The sequence below is a fragment of the Elaeis guineensis genome, chromosome 1 (assembly GCF_000442705.2).
Source record: "Elaeis guineensis isolate ETL-2024a chromosome 1, EG11, whole genome shotgun sequence".
NCBI classification, from domain to species: Eukaryota; Viridiplantae; Streptophyta; class Magnoliopsida; order Arecales; family Arecaceae; genus Elaeis; species Elaeis guineensis.
Window position 1 is genome coordinate 110,367,380 of NC_025993.2, and position 22,913 is coordinate 110,390,292.

At 48.3% G+C, this 22,913-nt stretch overlaps 1 protein-coding gene across 1 annotated transcript; it reads right to left on the reverse strand.

Annotated features, from left to right (window-relative positions):
* Positions 1-522: 522 nt before the first annotated feature.
* Positions 523-7,182, reverse strand: LOC105038507 (uncharacterized protein C57A10.07). Its single transcript, XM_010914331.3, has 3 exons — positions 5,762-7,182; positions 2,366-2,490; positions 523-1,134 (listed from the first exon to the last, which is right to left on the reverse strand). Exons 1-3 carry the CDS (start codon positions 6,357-6,359, stop codon positions 814-816), a joined length of 1,044 nt encoding a protein of 347 aa, XP_010912633.1. The 5' UTR covers positions 6,360-7,182; the 3' UTR covers positions 523-813.
* Positions 7,183-22,913: the final 15,731 nt, after the last annotated feature.

A 22,913-nucleotide genomic window follows, 5' to 3' on the forward strand; every position in this document is an offset into this window, starting at 1 on the left:
GTCTGTCATATATAAGATTTGATGGTGAAGTCGTTGAATGACCAAAATGACTATGCTGCATGCATGTCTGTCTTCAGATTTATAGTTCAAGGGATTGGATTGTCTCTTTTGTGCGAAAGGATGATCAACCTTCTTTCACAACATCAACCTTTAGATCATATTGCATGGATCTGAAAAGCACTCCAACCTCTCTATTCCATCCTGGACAGATTTCAAAGCAGTAATTGCACCATCCAATGAACCATGTCACGAAAGAAGGTGAACCATTCTTTTGCAGGAAAGATACAACCTGAACCCATAGTTCAAAGGGTATTGACCTTTGATTTGGCCCCTGCTACTTGGTACCTTGGTTCTGCAAGTGCTAGACTTGATTTGCCCAGGAGCCAGGACTTTGGCATATGATGGAGGGAAGGATGGTGGGTAGGTATGGGGTGGGGTGTCGGTGTTGGGGGTTAGAACCACTCCATGGTCTCACAAGACAAGTAACTACTTGGTCCTTCAAATCAACAAACAAGTAGATCATCCTTTAAACTCATGTTAAGATTTCATTGGAGAATAAAGAGGAATGCCTACTCTATATGTCAAAATGAGGCACAGTCACAAGGTCCAGTATAATATCACCAAAAATATCATGTTCTGTTCTCTATAAAATCCTCACTGCAAAACTACTTTTTTTTTTTTTTCTCATAGATAATATGCAAAAGAAAAAGCAGAGATGATTACAGTTAGTTTCAAGATCCATACTGCGTCTGTCTTAAGGTTAGGATGTTTAATCTGCGATTGTCCAGGAACAAGTTCCATCCAACCTTGATCCTACTGTGTCCAAGGAAGAGAGCCTGGATAAGGAACCGGACCGCAATAGCTGAATAAGCCTTTCAGCTCAGGGCATCCATTGGGATAAGGGACAGTCCGATGAAATGGGTCCCTCTTAAGTTTCTTACGATGAAGAGAACCTAAACATCCATATGGATCTTCTTGGAACTGTGCCCTAACAGAAGCTTCACCTTTCTTCGCCGCCTCTTTTGCAGTGGGAGAAGCAGGGGTGCCAAAATAGAAAAACCTGCCATCTGGAAATCCAATTGCTGAACGATGTAAATGGGTGAACCTCTCCTCCTTGAAATCATAGCTCACAACCTGCCATCAAATCAAGTATGTACTTTCAATACATCATACAGTCTGCTCAAGACCCTACAATTAACCATGATATAAATAGCAAAAACAGTAATGAGAGTTGAGAACCAATGCACAACCACGACCTCAACCATTTACTAAATGCACCGTAGATGTGAGCATGTTGGGTATGCAGGTCAATTCAATAATTGGGCATAAAAAACAAGCTGTATCAAATCGAATTGGTTCTCAGGACATCTTCACAACCAACATGCAGAGAGGACATGGCTTTACTCTTCCATGCAAAATTCCGACGAAAATGCATTCCCATATAGACACATCTCAGCAAAATCATTTCATGTCTAATGCTCAGGAGTTTAGTATTTTTTTGTTTTTTCTGAAGGGGGAGGGGGTTTCAAATACTTGGAAGGCTTTTGATTGATCAAATTGCCACCAGCTCCAGTTTCTTTGAAAAGAACAAAGAGATATTCCATAAAAAAATAAACAAATCATACAAAATTCAGAACTACCATATTTGCAAGACTACTGACCACTTGCTTGTTGTCAGAAGGCATGTATGACCAACACATCATTGAAAGAAACAAGTTCTCCTTTCCATCCATCAGGTCATGACCTTCTAAACATTAGAGTTAGAAAGGAGATGCAGATTATAGATTTACAGTTTAAAAGAACACTAGTAATGTAGGTCATCTTCTAGGATGATAGGCACATAAGCCATATTATTTTTCAAATTCCAATGTCCAATTCACCAACCAGTTCATTTCAAAAGATTCTAAAGACTAATCAGCATCCCACATCAACTTTTGGTCCTGGGGTTGAAGCAAGCGACCTTAGAACTACCCACCTTCTAGTAATGGAGACTTGCTTTTTGCAACTTTTGAATGGATTAAAGTTGCCAACCGCTGACTTTGTTGAAAAAGCTCAGATCAAAGTTTAGATCAATTCAATGATTTAAAGGTTGTTAGTACCATTCTCAGACATTTGAACTATATGCTCGAGTCAAACCTGAAATGGGCAACACAGGAATGGCAACCTTTCTGGTTGAGAATTTAAAATATGATCTTACAAAATCTCTAACTTGTTTAATACAAAAATTTCCTAATTATTAAAAAAAAATTGTTGGCATGCTCCAAATTCTGAGCCAAATAAAGACAGATTATTTTTCAAGATGTTTGGAGAAGCATAAATGGCAAAAAAAGAAATGAGCATCCCAGGAAAAGGGACAGAAGCTCACTGTAATATTTTGAGGATAAGTGCCAGCAAGTTCTCGAAACCGACACACACTAAAAAGAAGGTTCTCAAAACTATCTCTTGCATGCTCTTCTGTGAGTGCTCTGTTCCTCACACTATCTTGTTTCCCTGTACAAAAAGGGCAGGAAAAAGGCATCTCAATGAAACATATCAAGCAAATCAAGTATCATATGGAGAGAATTCAATATTCATAATTTCTTAGGAACATGTTATAAGGCACTTCCATATAGTCTGCAGGTCCAATGTCACCAAAACTCAAACATTTAAAACCTTAAAATTTGAAAATATTAATATCTTTAAATTCCCAACTAACTTATTTCAGTAGAGTGTTTTGAAGGTCCAATCTTTGGTCTATAGAGTTTGACATAATTGATGTAATTGATGCAGAATAAGGAAAAAAGGACTTCATATAAACAAACCATTAATTTTTGTTTCCAAAAAATTTTGTCAAAACCCATTTTAGGTAATTTCAAGGCATGACAAGAAGGGAATGAGAGCAAATCCTCATAACATGAAAAATCAATCTTAGATGAACTTTAAGGTTGGTAATGGGCCCAAGTCGAGTCAGTTTTGGGTCAGCCTTTGAGCCCAGCTTGAAGAAAATTTAGGTCAATCTTGGACCTGAAACCTAAGGCCTGATTAAATTTTAGGACAGCTTTGGGTCTACTTAGTGGCCGGCCTAAATATCTGCGCTCCCCTCGCCCCACCTCTCTGTCTCATATCAGCACTTGGCGGCAGCCCTTCTCCTTCCTCTCAGCACCTCCTCTTCCCCCACCCACCCCACCAAAAAAAAAAAAAAAAAAAAAAAAGCCCGATCCCCTTCTCTCCCACTCTCCCCACCTACTCTGACTTTCTTGTTAGGACATCCATTACTTATCTCAGTAATAGATAAGCATCTGAAAGCTACATAATTACTGATTTCTTATTAGGAAGAGGTCATAAAGCAACTGCGTGTTACATAGAAACAATGAGGTTCGATTCCAAAGGAAATATTCTTAGAGTTAGAATCAACGAGGTATTAGGTATGCAAATTAGAGGCTGGAAAGCTATGAAATTTGCACTGTGTCCTGAGATAGTATTTAGTCCTTCATTGAATGAATGGGCAAGAAATATTCTTAAAACTAACCTAATTAGATTGAACCTATCTAGTTGGTCAGGCTAGTTACAAAGAAAAATTAATTAAAATGGAGAAAATGGGTGATAGCTTAACACTTTCACTAAAAGCAAGCTCACTAGATATGTAGCCATTTTCCTGTTCCTGTCCAACCTAATATAAATGTTTGGTTTGCCCCTTCTCTAATCTAGAAGCTTAATCCTTTTAATTACGATCACCAATTTTTCAAAAATTAAAGGATTCCTTCAAAGACAACAAAATTGTTCATTTTGTGCTGTCAGATTGTACTTCTGCCATATCAAAAGAATCACCAAGGTGACATCAAAATATTTTCATGATGCCATGTAAAGCAAAACTCAGTTGATCATATGTTTTCACAAAGCATAAAAATTTAAACAAACCCAGGGTATTAGCCTCGAAAGTAAATTGATTCGAAAATTAAGGGCATCCCAGTGCACGAGGCTCCCATCACCATAGGATTTGGGGAGTGTTAGATGAATGCACCTTACCCCCACGAGCAGAGAGGCTATTTTCTTATTTCAAAGACATCCAAGTTGCAATGAAGCAACCTTACCATTGTGCCAAGGCCCACCTTCTAAATTGATTTGGGCACTGCTCTGACTAAGTCAACTTGAACTTTCAAGTAAGTCAAGAAGCTTAATACTAAGTTAAAATCATGGTCTACTAACATTAGCACAAATAGTGGTCCATTCCTAGTGAAAGCGGTGAAAACCGGACAAGTGTCATGTTCTTGAATATTACTCATATGTTTCTCCATGCATGTACATCTTCTATATGCATCAGTTCATAGTCATTAAAGCCTTTAGGAATTATGAAAAATCATATACAGATTCCACTTAACTGATCTAATCTAACTTCACTTGTTGGAACCATTCATATGCACATATGCTTAGAAAATGAGGATGCTTGAAGTGCAGAGATACTATAATGACATGCAATTTTAAATATGTAAAAGTGTGCATCAACAAATGCATTTTGATGAGTTCTGGCATATAATAATTCGGGGAGGTAACTTGCTTCCTCCTTACTCCCTCTAAAAAAAGAGTTTAAGCATACAAACACTTGATAGACCTATATTTGGTTGAATGAAATAAGTTGCATATTACAGCCCTAGAAAAATAGGCAATGGAAGCAAAGACTTTGCACATTACGGTGCTCAGTTAAACAAGAAAGAGAATTATTTCATGTTTTTGTTTAAAGAAACCAGCATTGCTAGATGTATGGGTAAATCAATAATGTTTCACAAGTGATGATTGGTGGTAGAGAAAAAGGATTTCAGGTGTGAAAAAGCAGATGAAAGACCTAGATGCCAAAGAAGCAGCAATGCCCTAAGTAGGAATCTTGGATCAAAAGAGCCACTTCTTTGGAAGCCAGCGCAATTAGTTGTTTAAGAAACTAGTAACATATGAAATATTGCTAAGTGGAAGTTCAGCATGACCAGCATTTTAAAAGTACCTGATTTGGATCAGAATAATCAATTATAAAGTCTGAAAATATCAAATCTGAATTCAGTGGTTGGAGATAACAATAACACACATTTTCAAGATCGACATGTTGTTTATTATGCCCACATTCAATAACAAAAACCAGTTAGCCAAATTGCTGATGAGGCAATGAAGATATCATGACATCCACATAGTAAACCAGGTTCTTGTATGAACAACTGTTGCAAGAGTACAAAAACCTCAAATCACCCTGACCTGATGAAAATAGTTGCTGATGATGGCGACATTCCTAAAAAATGTTTGTTTAACTAAATAAGATGAGATGTTATGATGTAAACAAATAACAGCTTTATCAGCTAGCCTAACAAAATCAACAATGATCGTGTATTTGACATATTAGAGTCATTTTAATTCTTCAGTAGTAGTACATATATGCTTATGGATGCAAGGTCTATTTTCTAAGCTCGTCTAATAGAACATGAGAATCCAAACCAGCACTACAATCATAATTATAAACTAATATGCAACAGTATAAGACAATAAACCAGCCACTCACAGACTAAATGTCCAAGCATCGCCATGAATCACTTTTGGGAAGAAGATCTATGCTACCTTGTCCATACTCTTCTATAGAATTCTACCACAGGTGCACAATGATTCCATAAACAATCAACACCGTAACTTCAGATCAATCACAGCCATGATAAAACATCACATCCAGAACAATAAATTGAATTCAGCAGACGATATCAAGGGAAAATTTATAAACAATCCCCAAGAAAGAAAGTGAGCAAATTACCAAACCAGCCTTTTGATTCTGCAACTGCCCAATAACTCTGTGCTTCGCTTCGAGGGCCAGCATCCCTTCGAGTTTCCCCACCACTAAACAAAAGAAGAGCTCCCTCATCCTTAGATGCAATCTCCACCCCTTCTCTTATATGTGACAAAAATGTAGCAGCTTGACCTGGGTGCCTCTGATATGGCTCCAAGAACCATGAATCCTCACGGTCAATCTTCCCACAACTGTTGCTTGTATAGATCGAATGCCCCGCAACCATGACAAGATTGCGGAGATTCGCAAAAGGATAAGAACCCGAACTGACACTCAGATCATCAACCCTTCGGTACCCCATCATTCTAACCCGGCTCTCATATACAGATAGAACAATCAGAATGGTCACTCCAAAGGACAATGAGATGAGAAAAATTGCAACAGGGTGAAGCTTGTAGAAACGATAAAGGCGATTTCCAATTGATTTAAGCATCTTGAGGGCTTCAGACTGCGAATTTTTGGACCTTCGGACCTTAGAGGAGTTTCCTGATTCTAAATCAAAGTCCCCTCTAGGGTAAGCATGAAAGGACTTGGGACTTCCTGGCCCGTATGACTGGTTACTCATGATGGCAGCAATGAAGCGAGATCATGAGTACCCAATGGATACTGGCATCAAACTCCCTCAAAATCCTGTAAGAGATTAAACTATTTTACACATCAAGATCAAACTTTGGAACGTAAACTTGTACAGATTCCGAATTTCGAGTCTCGCAGTCCAGATCTCTCACTAAAACTAGTGAAAGAAATGAAACTCAAGTAGATTCTAACGAACCAAAACAGAAAGAAGGGAACTTTCTCTCAGAAGACTTGTTTTTGGAGAACATATAATTCTATCAAAAACAAGCCCAGGGAAGGATTCAAAGGATAAATCGATATGATACCAAATTCCTCATCTTGATACATACCCTCTTCTGAAGAGATAAAAAATGGAAAAATCTAAGCGTTCCCAGAGAGAAATTTATAGAGAAACAAACTAAAATTATCAGAAAACACTCTAATTCGGTCTTAATGCGCGTTCTAGATGGACACGAAAGAAAACTTCAATCAGAGCCAGATGGAAATCTGCAGACAAACTTGGATTGAACCCTTAAGATTTCTCTTCCTTCAACACCAAGATCTCATCATTGGCAGCCAAAATCCTTTTTTTTTTAAAGAAACGAAGAAACAGATGGCATCCGGCAAAGAGAAATCACAATCTAGATGAAAAAAATCTAATCTTAATCATCTTAACAGAAAATTTCCCGGTAGACAAACAAATAAAAGTCGACAACAGCTATTGTTGCTGGATGGGGATCTCTAAATTGAATTAAAGAAAACAGGGGAGGAGAACGAGGGAGACGAGAGAGAGTTCCCGGTTCGGTCGCCGCGGTGGAGGAGGAAAGATGGGGTGCCGGTCTGACGGGTCGGGTCGGATTTTAGTACTATCGGATCAAGAGCTATCGGGTTTCGGATCTAAATTTTATATAAACACACTCTGGATAAATTTAGATATCAAATAATTTATCTTCAACGGTTAATCAAACAAATGATTTATATTCGGAATAGTTAACTGATAAAATATTCAATTGAATGCTTCAAAAATTAACAATAAACATGTTAGGATTTGACGTCCAGAGATTCAGTCCATATTGAGCCCACAGCGAGATTCGTAGCAAAAAACGGAGTCCAACGAGACCAAGATCATCCCAAACGGAGCTCGGACGGAGAAGATACGCGCTTTTGAAGTTGGCACGAGACCCGATGCGGTGGAGGACTGCCAGCGACTGGCAGCAGGCCGGCGGAGCGATGGTGGCGCGGCCCAGGTGGGGCCAATGCGCGGGACGCGCGACCCAGGCGGGCGGGCAGTCCAGGCCCGCTCGCGTGGGCCGGCCCAGGCCCAGGCGCCTTCCCTGGGCCCTGTACCCCGATCCACCGTGGATCGGGCGGTCCATGGGTGGGCCTGTGGACCGCGTGGGTATTTCCCACATATTTTTCGCGGTCCATGACATTATTTCGTGGACCGAAGCACGATCGGAGGGCGTGGATGACTCCCGGTCTTGATCCAGCGGCCTGAGACTTGATTTGGATTGATTAAGGAGTCCTAAACCTAATCTAAGTCATTTTTAACCTTTTAAAAAGGCCTGTGAGGCACAGAAAGTGGCTTTGTGGTCCAGTTTTTTGCAGAGAGCGCCGCGTGGAATCCAAAGAAAAAGAGAAAAGCGTGAGGCCGCTGAGAGAGAAGGAGCAAGACTCCTGGACAGCGGACGCCAGGCACTTCAGGGATTCAGAGGGTCTTCCAAGAGAGAGAGCTTTTGTGAGGGAAACTTCTAGTGAGAGAGAAATTGGATGTACGAGGGTTGAGGGTGAGATCTCCTCTTGTAAAATTTCTTTTTCATAGTGAAGTTTGCATGCCCCATGGAGACGAGCCCTTTTGTGGCTGATTCACGTATTTTGATTGTTTTTTGTTTTGTTTCTTCTTTCTTCCTGCTGCATCGCGTGGTACTGAAAAGGTCTTGGGAGGTGGTGTCCTAGCCAAACATCCACCCAACAAGTGATATCGAAGCAAGACGGTACAAGGACGCAGATTGCAGCGATGGTGAGCAAGACTGAAGATGGAGAAGACAAGAACAATCAAGATGGATATCAACAAATTTGATGGTAAGAGCAATTTCTCCTTGTGGCAGGCAAGGGTGAAGGACGTGCTCATCCAACAGGGGTTGATCGATGCTCTCTTGTGCGATGAGAAGCCGACCACCATGGAGGTGCAGGATTGAAAATGGCTATAGATGCAGGCGGTGAGTACCATCTGCATATACTTGACGGATGAGGTAGTGATCCATGTACTGAGCGAGACTTCTCCGACGGTGCTGTGGTCGAAGCTCGAGGAGTTGTACATGGCAAAGTCTCTCACCAATACTCTTTTTCTCTGGAGACAGTTCTACCAACTGCGGATGACTGAGGGACAGAGCGTGTAGGAGAATCTAAGCCACTTTCAGAAGATCCTCACCGACCTCCTCAGCGTTGGCGAGAATGTTGAGGAGAAGACTAGGGCGCTGGTTTTGCTGGCGTCGCTTTTCCCTTCGTACGAGTCCCTGATGACTGCTCTTCTAGTGGGGAAGAGCACTATCAAGATAGACGACGTCACCACGGCGATACTCTAGAACGAGGTTCTCAAGAGGGAGAACCCAGCTTCGAGCTCAGGTGGCGGTAGCTCAGCTTTGGTGGCTTCTGGAGGAGCAGGAGGCGGTAGACAGAGCGACAGGAGATCGCAACGAGGGCGGTCTAAGTCCAGGAGGGACTTGAGCAAAATCAGGTGTTACCGGTATGAGGAGTTGGGGCATCTAGCCAGAGATTGCCCTCAACTAAAAAATCGGACGATGGCTGCTGTAGCGACGGCCGGCAGCGATTCAAATGGAGATATCCTGGAGATATCTGACGAGGTATCTACTTCTTCCCAGCAGTAGATATTAAATTATGCATGCCTCTATCATGTATGTTGCAAAGAGTAGCAGTTTGACTCCCTAAAGAACAGTGAGGGCACTGTATATCTGTCGGATGAATCGAGCTGTGCGATCAGAGGCATTGGAACGGTCAGCTGGAGGACACATGACGGTGCAGTGAGGAGATTGGAGGAGGTCCGATACATATCCGATTTCAGACGGAATCTTATCTCACTTAGCAGACTGGATTCGAGAGGCTACAGGATGGTAGCTGGTGGAGGAATCCTAAGGGTGCTACGTAGTGATAGGATTGTGCTGGAGGGGAAGAAGGGGAGCAGAGGACATTATTACCTAGCGAGAAGCCCAGTGTGAGGTGGAGCTTCGAGAGCCAAGTGGAGCTCCAGGAGATGGATCGGGTACGAGACAGGAGACTCGGGAGGACAAGAGGCAACGTCGCAAGGTGAGATTCCTATTACCGCATGACGATGCCCCGAGCAAGTCTCAGGTCAGGAGGAGCATAGCATACGATGGAGATGGGATCGAGTAGCTTGGCTCGACTCCCATGTTTGTCCATCTATGATCAGCAGGCGATTGCCCCAGGGCATGGGGGCGAGGAGATCCAGAATCTCTCAGAGTTTGGAGGAGGTCGAATATCGAGTCGAGATGGAGATTGTTAGGATTTGACGCCTCGAGATTCAGCCCATATTGAGCCCATAGCGAGGTTCGCGGTGAACAATGAAGTCCAATGAGACCAAGATCACCCCAAACGAAACGAGACCAAGATCAACCCAAACGGAGCTCGAACGGAGAAGATACGAGCCTTTGAAGTCGGCACGAGACCCGAGGTGGTGGCGGGCCGGCAGAGTGATGGCGGCGCGGCCGCAGGCGGTGGCGCGTGGCCTAGGCGGGGCCAATGCGTGGGACGTGCGACCCAGGCGGGTGCGCGGCCCAGCCCGTGAGCGGGCCCGCGCACGGGCGTGGCCCAAGCCCGTGCATACGGGCCGACCCAGGCCTAAGCGCCTTGCCTGGGCCCTGTACCTCGGTCCACCATGGACCGAGAGGTCCACGGGTGGGCCTGTGGACCGCATGGGCGTTTTCTATACATTTCTCATTGTTCACGGTACTATTCCATGGATCGAAGCATGATCGGAGGGCGTGGGTGATTCCTGATCTTGATCCAACGGCTTGGGACTTGATTTGGGTTGATTATGGAGTCCTAAACCTAATCTAAGTCATGTTTAACTCTTTAAAAGGGCCTGTGAGGCACAGAAAGTGGCTTTGTAGTCTGATTTCTTGCAGAGAGCGCCGCACGGAACCCGAAGAAAAAGAGAGAGGCGTGAGGCCGCTGAGAGAGAAGGAGCAGAGCTCCTGGACAGTGAATGCCAGGCACTTCAAGGGTTTAGGGGGTCTTCCAAGAGGGAGAGATTTTGTGAGGGAAACTTCTAGTGAGAGAAAAATTGGGTGTACGAGGATTGAGGGTGAGATCTTCTCTTGTAATTTTTTTTTTCATAGTGAAGTTTGTATGTCCCGTGGAGGCGAGCCCTTTTGTGGCTGATCCACGTATTTTGATTATTTTTTATTTTGTTTCTTCTTTCTTTCTGCTGCATCGCGTGGTACTGAAAAAGTCTTGAAAAGTGATATCCTAGCCAGATATCCATCCAACAAAACAATAATTAACTAAACATTAAAAGATACATCTAACTTATAACCAGTTGCAAATACCAAAACATATTCTAACATGTTGGTGCAAAAATCCGCTTGCGCCGGAGAAGCTGGAGTCGGGGAAGCCGCGGTCGCCGCCGGGACCTGCAAGGGAAGTCTAAACCGAAGGTGGGGTTGCTCCGGCAAGACCCTCCGACGCTCAAGTCAGTTTTCTGCCTCAACAAGAATGGAGTGCTCGAACGGAGAATTTAGCAGAGTTTTGAGATAAGGAAGAATGAGCTTAAAAATAACGTATCTGGATCTCCCCTTTTTATAGGTGGAGGAGGCAACGGATTGATGGCGACGTTTGTAACCGTCCGGTAGTGGGCCGCCCAGGGTCAGAGGAATTGATTGCGAAAGGTAGTGGGGTAGACCCGTGGCTATTGTCATAGCCTGCCACGTAGGGCTCGTTGTAGGTGGTGGAGCGGCGTCCGTTGCCGCTAGCTGTCAGCGAGTAGTGGGATCGTGCAGCACCTGCCGCAGGGAGCGGAGCAGAATCGTGGCTGTTGATACAGCCTGTCATAGAGTAATGGGTCCGCCGCAAGGGGTGATGGAGCCGCGCGGAATCCGCTACAGGAAGTGGAACAGGATCATAGTTATTGTGATCTGCCAGGGGATGCGGATCTGTTGATTGAGGCTCGACAGTGGTCGGAGATTGGCCTTTGAAGGAGTCCGAGAGGAGTTCTCCTTTCGGTTGAGGTCGTGGGTGGAGTCCGGCTCCGACAGCTGATACTGAGGTCGGAGACTGAGGGCGGAGCCCGGCTCTCGCAGGAGTCCGGGCGGAGCCGTTCTGCTGTCGAGGGTGGAGCCCGGCTCCCGTAGGAGTCCGGACGGAGCCGTTCCGCTGTCGAGGGCTGAGCCCGGCTCCCGTAGGAGTCCGGGCGGAGCCGTTCTGCTGTCGAGGGAGGAGCCCGGCTCCCGTAGGAGTCCGGGCGGAGCCGTTCCGCTGTCGAGGGTGGAGCCCGACTCCCGTAGGAGTCCGGGCGGAGCCGTTCTGCTGTCGAGGGCGGAGCCCGGCTCCCGTAGGAGTCCGGGCGGAGCCGTTCTGCTGTCGAGGGAGGAGTCCGGCTCCCGTAGGAGTCCGGGCGGAGCCGTTCCGCTGTCGAGGGTGGAGCCCGGCTCCCGTAGGAGTCCGGGCGGAGCCGTTCTGCCATCGAGGGAGGAGCCCGGCTCCCGTAGGAGTCCGGGCGGAGCCGTTCCGCTGTCGAGGGCGGAGCCCGGCTCCCGTAGGAGTCCGGGCGGAGCCGTTCTGCTGTCGAGGGTGGAGCCCGGCTCCCGTAGGAGTCCGGGCGGAGCCGTTCCGCTATCGAGGGCGGAGCCCGGCTCCCGTAGGAGTCCGGGCGGAGCCGTTCTGCCGTCGAGGGAGGAGCCCGGCTCCCGTAGGAGTCCGGGCGGAGCCGTTCTGCTGTCGAGGGTGGAGCCCGGCTCCCGTAGGAGTCCGGGCGGAGCCGTTCTGCTGAGGATTTCGGCTGCGGGTATTTTATACCCAACACCAGTCCCCCTACTTCCGAGTTTGAATTTCAAGCGAAGGAAGTACACAGAGAGAGATGTGCACAGCCGAAATTGCCCCCTCGATCCCTGCGCACTGCCGCCCCCACTTAATGCGCGCACGCCAGAATCCGTTTTTCGGTGAAGGCGACTTGAAAAGTCTTTTCGGAACCCCCGCTGAAATACGATCCCAAGCGTCGCTCTGTGGGAATCTGTGAGCGGTCAACCCTCGATGGCGGTGAAGGGGATAAGCGCGCCACGTGGCACACACCAGTTGGCCCAGGAATACCCGCCGCCATAACTGCGCCAGGATCCATCGGCTATTTAAACCCCTCAGTCCCTTCGTGGTTTCATCCTGGCGCTGTTCTTTCATCTGAGGGTCCTGCTTTTCCAGTCCCTGTCTCTATCTCCTTCCCTCACACCATGTCTTCTACTCGAGAGGTTGTTCTTGAGGGAATTTTTAGGGTTTGGAGGAAGGTGAGGAGGAGAATGGCGGCTGGTGAAAATCTCCGTCGTTCTAAAGGGAGCCCAAGGAAGAATTCCTTCAACAACAGGGGTTTAATGACGGGGGTTGTCGGTGAAGTTATTCTGCCCGCGAATCTCGGAGTAGCAAGGCGGGGTGATACCGGTCAAGAGGGCAGAATAGACGTCATAAGCCATGACGGGATCCTTGACGCCGTCGGGGTCGAGAGACCAGAGGCGGTCGGCGTCGACGGTGGGGCAGTAGAACTTGTTGCGGGGACGGTGGAAGTAATGCATGCCGACCTTGCCGGAGCGTCTCGGGTGGCGGCCGTCGTGGTGCATTCGGAGATGAGGCATATCTCTGGTGTCCCAACCGCTCCTGAAGTGGCTACGGTTCTTCTTGAAACAGGTCTTCGCTATTGCCGCCGTTACCTCCACCGCCTCCGGAGATCTATCCCACCCCTTTCCCGCTAAGGTTGGGACTTCGGGAACAGAATGAGGCGAGAGCTGTTACACGCACTGGAGAATGTGACTGAGAAGGATAGAGACGGAGTTCGTAGCTCGGAGCAGCCTCCGGTTCGTCCTGCTCGAACCGTGCTCGCAGTACTTGCGATGACGTGTATCTTCTTTTTTCCTGACCCACCGGGTCCTGTAACGCGTACTTCTGTTAAATGAAAAAGTGATTTCAGTACCTTATTTGCATCTTGTGTTAAATAGTTGTCTGCCGAACTTCTTCATTTTCCTTTTCTTCTCTTTGTCTGTGTTACATCGTTCCAAGGTCGTCGGCGACCTTTTCAGTTCATGTGGGGTCGTCATTCGTCGAACTTCTTTTCGGCTTTTATGCCGTTAGGAGATACCCACTTGTCAGGTTTGCTGGGATTTTTCTCCGCTGAGGTCGGGGCTAAGTTCGGCTCCCTTGATAATCCGAACGGAGAAGCCCTTGGAAGTTGGAGTAGTTTGGTCTTCGTAAAAGTCAGGGCAAAGTCTTTCTGTAATCAAAGTCATAAGTAAAGTCCGGCTTCCGTAGAAGTCCGGGCGGAGTTATCCTGTAGCTGATGTTGGCGGTGGAGCCCGGCTCCCGTGGGAGTCCGGGCGGAGTCTAGGTGAAGTCTCTTTTTCCTCTCTCTTTTTTTTTTTTTTTTTTGAAACCCGGCTCCCGTAGGAGTCCGGATGAAGTCTTCTTTGGCGTAGGGACCCGGCTCCCGTAGGAGTCCGGGTGAAGTCTTTCTGGCGGCGGGACCCGGCTCCCGTAGGAGTCCGGGCGAAGTCTTTTTGGCGGTGGAACCCGGCTCCCGTAGGAGTCCGGACGAAGTCTTTTTTGCGGCGAAACCCGGCTCCCGTGGAAGTCCGGGCAGAGTTTTCTTGGCGGCGGAACTCGGCTCCCGTAGGAGTCCGGGCGAAGTCTTTTTTGCGGTGGAACCCGGCTCCCGTGGGAGTCCGGGCCTTCCACTTTGCTCATGTCAGGACGAGGTTCTCCTCCTGTTCTTGACAGGGCTGCGGGGGCACATTAGGGCGTTGCGAGGCCTCTCCCCCCATCCGGTCTAAAAGAACCGGGCCTTCGACTTTGCTCAAGTTAGGGCGAGGTTCTCCTCCTGTCCCTAACAGGGCTGTGGGGGCACATATGGGCGTTGCAAGGCCTCTCCCCCCATCCGGTCTAAAAGAACCGGGCCTTCGACTTTGCTCAAGTTAGGGCGAGGTTCTCCTCCTGTCCCTAACAGGGCTGTGGGGGCACATATGGGCGTTGCAAGGCCTCTCCCCCCATCCGGTCTAAAAGAATCGGGCCTTCGACTTTGCTCAAGTTAGGGCGAGGTTCTCCTCCTGTCCCTAACAGGGCTGTGGGGGCACATATGGGCGTTGCAAGGCCTCTCCCCCCATCCGGTCTAAAAGAACCGGGCCTTCGACTTTGCTCAAGTTAGGGCGAGGTTCTCCTCCTGTCCCTAACAGGGCTGTGGGGGCACATATGGGCGTTGCAAGGCCTCTCCCCCCATCCGGTCTAAAAGAACCAGGCCTTCGACTTTGCTCAAGTTAGGGCGAGGTTCTCCTCCTGTCCCTAACAGGGCTGTGGGGGCACATATAGGCGTTGCAAGGCCTCTCCCCCCATCCGGTCTAAAAGAACCGGGCTTTCAACTTTTATAAGGTTGCCCTCTCGTTTTTGATACCGTCTGCTTGAATTGTCCCAAGACAAATGGGCACGCATTTTTTGATTAGGACGAAATCACTGGTAATACATCCGTAAGTTTTTTGAGCTCCACGATCGCGGGAGGTCGGCTCCTCCGAGTTTCTTAAGATAATAAGTTCCAGGTCGGACTACTTCTTTGACCTTATAAGGTCCCTCCCAGTTTGGGGCAAGCTTCCCCTGGCCCTGTGGTTGTGAGACAGCAGCTCGCCGGAGCACTAGATCCCCTGCTTTGAATGCCTTGTTCTTGACTCGGGTGTTGTAATATCGAGCAACTTTCTGTCTGTAGGCTGCCATTCGAACCTGAGCAATCTTCCGCCTTTCTTCCAGTAGGTCGAGGTTGGCTCTGAGACTTTGCGCGTTTTGGGGTTCGTCGAATGCCACGACTCGTGCCGATGGGAGTTTAAGCTCGATCGGGATGACGGCTTCCGTACCAAAGGCTAAAGCAAAGGGAGTCTCTCCTGTAGGCAACCTCTGGGTGGTCCGATAAGCCCATAGCACATGATAAAGTTCGTCCGTCCCAGTTCCTTTTGCTTTTTCGAGCCTGGTCTTAATCCCCTGCAAAAGGGTTCTGTTTGTTACCTCGGCTTCGTCGTTCGCCTGGGGATGGGCCACTGATGTGAATTTGTGGGAGATGTTTAGGTCTTCACAGAATTCAGCAAATCTGGCTCCCGCGAATTGCCGTCCATTATCGGTGATTAGGGTTCTAGGCAAACCGAACCTGCATACGATTGATTTCCAGACGAAATCCTGCACTTTCGCCTCTGTGATTTTTGCTAGTGGCTCGGCCTCGACCCATTTGGTGAAGTAGTCGATTGCTACAAGGAGGAATTTCCTTTGACCAGACGCCATGGGAAAGGGGCCAAGAATATCCATCCCCCACTGCGCAAAAGGCCATGGGGCACTCAAGGGTGTAAGCTCGGTAGCAGGTTGTCTCTGGACGTTGGCGTATCTCTGGCATCGATCACACTTTTTGACATATTCGATTGAATCATGATGCATTGTTGGCCAGTAGTACCCTTGACGGAGTAGCTTGTGGGATAGAGACCTGGCACCCAAGTGGCTTCCGCAAGCTCCCTCATGTACTTCCCATAAAGCGTAGTCAGCTTCTGAGGGTCGGAGGCATCTCAAGAGAGGCAAGGAGTACGATCATTTATACAATTTGCCTTCATAAAGGATGTACCGAGAGGCTTGATTTCGGAGTTTTCGGGCTTCTTTCGCGTCCTGGGGGAGAATCCCATCTCTAAGATAGGTTATTAGCGGGTCGACCCAGCTGGGCTCGTGGTCGATCTCCATTATGAGTCGTGGTTCTTCCGTACTCGGATGTTTTAAAACTTCAAAGAGGACGCCTTTTGGCAATTCGGCCAGAGCCGATGTCGCCAGTTTGGAGAGAAGATCGGCTCTGGTGTTCTCCGACCTTGGAATTTGCCTGATGTCGAAATTGCCAAAGGCAGGGATGAACTCCTTCACCTTCTCAAGATATTTGGCCATACTGTCCTTCCGCGTTTCAAAGCTCCCGCTGACTTGCCCCACCACAAGTTGGGAATCGCTGTGCACCCGGAGTTGACCTATTCCGAGCTCCCTGGCGATCCTCAATCCTGCGATCAGAGCTTCATACTCCGCTCCATTGTTTGTTGCGGAGAATTCGAAACGCAGAGCATACTCCGCAACGACTCCCTCTGGGCTGGTCAAGATCAGGCCTGCACCCGCGCCTGCCATGTTGGAAGATCCGTCCACATGGAGGGTCCAAAAGCTATCGGAGGAACTGGCTTTTTCGTCGGGGGAGTTCGGTTGAGTCCTCAGGTCGTCAATTTCGTTTTGCTCAGGTTCGGCCTCCTCGGAGATGGTGCATTCTACTATGAAATCCGCCAACACTTGGGCTTTTATTGCCGGTCTAGGTTTGTAGTTGATGTCAAATTCTGTGAGCTCGATTACCCATTTCGCCATTCTCTCGGAGATATCAGCTCGGTGCAAAACCGCCTTGATCGGTTGGTCGGTGAGTAACGTCACCGTGTGCCCTTGAAAGTAAGGCCGGAGTCTCCGAGCTGCAATCAACAAGGCGTAGGTCAGTTTTTCTAATTTAGTATACCTGGTCTCGGCGTCCCTCAATACGCGGCTAATGTAGTAGACCGGTCGCTGGACTTTCATTTCCTCTTTAACAAGGACAGCTGCAAGGGCTGTGGGAGAGACTGCCAGGTACAAAAATAATTTCTCCTTGGGCTCGGGCTTCGCCAGCAGCGGGGGCGAGCTAAGGTAGCTTTTTAATTCTTCGAATGCCGTTGGCATTCAGAGGTCCAGTAGAAGTTCTTCGGCTGCTTGAGTGTTTGAAAGAAGGGCAGACATCGTTCGGCCGACTTTGCGACAAAGCGATTAAGAACCGCGACTCTTCCCGTGAGGCATTGAACCTCCTTGATCGACCTTGGGGCAGTCATATTTTGGATGGCGTGAATTTTCTCCGGATTGGCCTCGATCCCGCGCCCCGACACCATGAAGCCCAGGAACTTTCCTGAGGTTACCCCAAAGGCGCATTTGGTCGGGTTCAGCTTCATTCTATACTTTCGAAGAGCGCCAAAGGTTTCCTCGAGGTCGGCGACATGATTTTCGAAAGACCTGCTTTTCACGAGCATATCGTCCACATAAACCTCCATATTTCGGCCGATCTGCTCCTTGAAGATTTTGTTCACCAGTCGTTGATAGGTTGCGCCCGCGTTCTTGAGGCCGAACGGCATAACCCTGTAGCAGTAAAGGCCGCGATTAGTGATAAAAGCAGTTTTCTCTTCATCTTCCGATGCCATTCTAATCTGGTTATAGCCGGAGAATGCGTCCATAAAAGTGAGAAGCTCATGGCCTGAGGTAGCGTCCACCAGTTGGTCGATCCTGGGAAGGGGTAGCTGTCCTTTGGGCAAGCCTTATTCAGCTTTTTGAAATCGATACACATCCTCCACTTGCCGTTTGCTTTCTTGACCAAGACAACATTGGAGATCCACTCTGGATAATTGACCTCCTTGATGAATCCGGCCTTGAGAAGTTTATCCACTTCCTCGGCTATTGCCTTCTGCCTCTCCGGGGCATGACTCCGGATTTTTTCTTTTGTTGGCCGATGCTTAGGGTCGACCGCCAGATGATGTTCCATGACTTTCGTGTCAATCCCCGGCATATCCGTCGGGACCCATGCGAAAACGTCCGCATTCCTTCGGAGGAAATCCACGAGATGCGTCCGCACCTCCTCCTCCAGATTGGAGCCAATTAACACCACATGCTCCGCATTCCCATCATTCAAAGGAATTGGTATTAGGTCCTCGATCGGACCGCCCCTCTCTTCAGTGAGGTCATCGCGCGCATCCAACCCGTCGACCGGACAGAGATCCGCTTGATCGCTTCTTTGCAGGGCAATATTGTAGCAGTGCCTGGCCAGCGCTTGGTCTCCCCGAACTTCTCCAATCCCCTTGCCAGTGGGGAACTTCAATTTCAAATGGTAGGTTGAAACAACGGCTCTGAGGGCATTGAGGCCGGGTCGGCCAAGAATTGCATTGTAGGCAGATGGCGCTTTTACCACCAGGAAGTTCACCAGGGCTCGGGACTGCTTTGGATGTTGGCCCGCGGTCACAGTTAGAGTTATCATTCCTTCCGTCGGAACGGCGTCACCAGTAAACCCTATCAAGGGGGAGCAAATCGGCCTTAGATGACCGCCAAGAATGGCCATTCTCGAAAAGGCACTGTAGAATAAGATGTCGGCCGAACTTCCGTTGTCGACGAGAATGCGACGGACGTCATAATTTGCTATGTTCAAGGAAACTACGACCGCGTCGTTATGAGGGAATTGGACTCCCTGGGCGTCTTCTTCAGTGAAGGCTATGGGTTCTTCAACTTTTTGCCGCTTGAGGGGTGTAGCTGATGTGCTGATTGCCTCCTGCCGGGATTCCCCCGAGATGACGTTGACGGAATCCGGCGAAGACTGGTCATCCGGCCACCCTTTACCGGCAACCATAGCCGGAGGTAGTTGTGCAGAAACCTCGCGAGAGGGCATCGGATGGGGAAAAGAGGATTGGATGCTGGAAAAGATGGCCGGAAGCGGGTCCGTTGAGCGCTCCTTCAAGAACAAGGGTGCTGCGAAGGCACAGGCCCTCCTTCTAGCGCCAATCCTGTTGGTGCAAAAATCCGCTTGCGCCGGAGAAGCTGGAGTCGGGGAAGCCGCGGTCGCCGCCGGGACCTGCAAGGAAGTCTAAACCGGAGGTGGGGTTGCTCCGGCAAGACCCTCCGACGCTCAAGTCAGTTTTCTGCCTCAACAAGAATGGAGTGCTCGAACGGAGAATTTAGCAGAGTTTTGAGATAAGGAAGAATGAGCTTAAAAATAACGTATCTGGATCTCCCCTTTTTATAGGCGGAGGAGGCAACGGATTGATGGCGACGTTTGTAACCGTCCGGTAGTGGGCCGCCCAGGGTCAGAGGAATTGATTGCGAAAGGTAGTGGGGTAGACCCGTGGCTATTGTCATAGCCTGCCACGTAGGGCTCGTTGTAGGTGGTGGAGCGGCGTCCGTTGCCGCTAGCTGTCAGCGAGTAGTGGGATCGTGCAGCACCTACCGCAGGGAGCGGAGCAGAATCGTGGCTGTTGATACAGCCTGTCAGAGAGTAATGGGTCCGCCGCAGGGGGTGATGGAGCCGCGAAATCCGCTACAGGAAGTGGAACAGGATCATAGTTATTGTGATTGCCAGGGGACGTGGATCTGTTGATTGAGGCTCGACAGTGGTCGGAGATTGGCCTTTGAAGGAGTCCGGGAGGAGTTCTCCTTTCGGTTGAGGTCGTGGGTGGAGTCCAGCTCCGGCAGCTGATACTGAGGTCGGAGACTGAGGGCGGAGCCCGGCTCTCGCAGGAGTCCGGGCGGAGCCGTTCTGCTGTCGAGGGAGGAGCCCGGCTCCCGTAGGAGTCCGGGCGGAGCCGTTCTGCTGTCGAGGGTGGAGCCCGGCTCCCGTAGGAGTCCGGGCGGAGCCGTTCTGCTGTCGAGGGTGGAGCCCGGCTCCCGTAGGAGTCCGGGCGGAGCCGTTCTGCTGTCGAGGGCGGAGCCCGGCTCCCGTAGGAGTCCGGGCGGAGCCGTTCCGCTGTCGAGGGTGGAGCCCGGCTCCCGTAGGAGTCCGGGCGGAGCCGTTCTGCTGTCGAGGGCTGAGCCCGGCTCCCGTAGGAGTCCGCGCGGAGCCGTTCCGCTGTCGAGGGAGGAGCCCGGCTCCCGTAGGAGTCTGGGCGGAGCCGTTCTGCTGTCGAGGGCGGAGCCCGGCTCCCGTAGGAGTCCGGGCGGAGCCATTCTGCTGTCGAGGGCGGAGCCCGGCTCCCGTAGGAGTCCGGGCGGAGCCGTTCTGCTGTCGAGGGCGGAGCCCGACTCCCGTAGGAGTCCGGGCGGAGCCGTTCCGCTGTCGAGGGTGGAGCCCGGCTCCCGTAGGAGTCCGGGCGGAGCCGTTCTGCTGTCGAGGGTGGAGCCCAGCTCCCGTAGGAGTCCGGGCGGAGCCGTTCCGCTGTCGAGGGAGGAGCCCGGCTCCCGTAGGAGTCCGGGCGGAGCCGTTCCGCTGTCGAGGGAGGAGTCTGGCTCCCGTAGGAGTCCGGGCGGAGCCGTTCAGCTGTCGAGGGAGGAGCCCAGCTCCCGTAGGAGTCCGGGCGGAGCCATTCCGCTGTCGAGGGCGGAGCCCGGCTCCCGTAGGAGTCCGGGCGGAGCCGTTCTGCTGTCGAGGGCGGAGCCCGGCTCCCGTAGGAGTCCGGGCGGAGCCGTTCTGCTGAGGATTTCGGCTGTGGGTATTTTATACCCAACAATTATCTTGTAATTATTCTATCTATCTAGACATCGAAAATCATTGCTAGATGATAACTTTGATTAGTATAGAAAACGGTTCTTGTGCTACCGACTTAGTGTTCGAACCTATAGAGTCACGCACAAAGTCAAGCGACATAGGAAAGAATTGATTTAAGTCTATATATTTAATTTGAAAGTATATGACTTGATTGAATAAATAAATTAATTTGATTGAGTATTAAGTTATGGATCATATGAGATTAAATAGTTGACTGTTTAGCTAGTACTAGACATGAAGTTCAGGTTTAATTTTGAAGATGAACAAAATTTGATCTTTGATCCGAGGAGTCTATGAAAGATTGAATTTAAGTGTTAATTAATTTTAGATTGGATCTAATTTAATTAGACTTAATTGAATTCATAATTTCAAGTTAGACTTGATTCTAAATCCTAAACAATTTGAAATTGATAGTCTTTTCAAAATTGATTCAAATCAAATTTGAATTAGATTCGAATTGATTCATATTTAGATTAGATTCTTAAAGTCCACTTTTACTTAGACTCTCTCTGCTCATGGCCGATTAAGAGGTGTTGGGGTGCTGGTTGTTGCCACCCCACACTTAAGTGTAGGCGTGGGTGCATTAGGGTGCCTAGTTAGGTGCCAATCCTTTCTCCCTTAGGACTCCTTCTTTGATAAGTTATAGATTAATTCAAAATCTATTTGAATTAAAAATTATAATCTTATGGGTTATAAAAAATCATCTATAAATAGGAAGGATCTCTAACTATTATGAGATAACAATTAGATTGTGTGCTAAGATAAGAAAGAGAGAGAGAGGAGGCTGGAGTAGGCGTCACCCTTCCCTTAGTGTGTTCCCCTTTTGGCGTCCCATCTTTTCCTTAGCATGAAGAACCTTTGGGCGTCTCCTCTTGCTGGTGTGAGGCATCACACCAGAGGCTCTCTTCCCTCTCTTGTTGCCTTGCGAAGGTGCTTCAATCAGAGGCTACATCCTGCTTTCCTGTGAAGTTTGATGTGCACACGAAATAGAGGGTTTATAAATTCAGACCTAGCGTGACTTTGGTTCAGAATCTTTGGAGATTTGATCTCTATTTTGCTATGTATTAAGTAAAGATCTAATCTTTATTAAATTATTATACAAAATTTTTGGATGCACTCTGGCTATCCGTCTCATTCTCCTAAAGAAATAGATTTTTTTTCCTTCAGGAGGTTGGTCGGTCGGATGTGATCGGCTGACGACCGTCTTCTAATCAGACTAACCCAGCCATTCGGACGTGCTGTTGACTCATTAGCCTAGTCTATAGGAGTCAGCCACTGAAGAGACATCGATGGTCATGTGTGAGAGTTATCAAGCGATGCTCGGCATATCTTCATCTGCTCAGGATGCTAATTGAATGAATGTCGAGGACTAGTCGGTGATAGAGCGACAGTGATTACGACCCACTGGGGGTTGGTATGGGCCTTAGCAAGCGGGCTTATCAGGTTTGGATATCCTAGGCCCTGGGCTTCTTTATATCATCAGTCTATGTGAAGTTTTTTCCAACACATACCTTCTACTCTCGAGTTCGAATTTTGATCGAACGAAGAGAGTACACCTACTTTCTTAAGCCAAGAATATAAAACGACCCTTTAGTTGTTGAGATGTGCATGACTTTTGAGACAGAAATGAGGCAGCACGACAAAACCATCATTATAAAATTAAATGAGTGTCTTTTCAAAATCTCCTTTTTGAAGCATAGCGTTGATTTGTCCAACTGATGGCAGCGACCAATTGGATAGGAAGGCGCCACGTGTGCCACATGCCGCAGGTTGTTGGTAGGAGATGATTTGATATCTGATGATTATCTTTCCTCGGCTATAAATAGGGGAAAGGCTTATTCTGGCCCCTCCTTTCTCCTTCTCTTTTCTTTGTTCTCTTTGTCAGGGTTGCTACTGCATCAGACTCATTCTCCTTCGATTTTATCTTCGCTATGGTCTTCTCGGAATAAGAAACTCTTCTTTTTGTCTGTGTTGTAGTCCTTTGAAGCTATTTTTGGAGGTGTTTTCTTGCTACTTTATTTCTCTATCCCTTTTCTT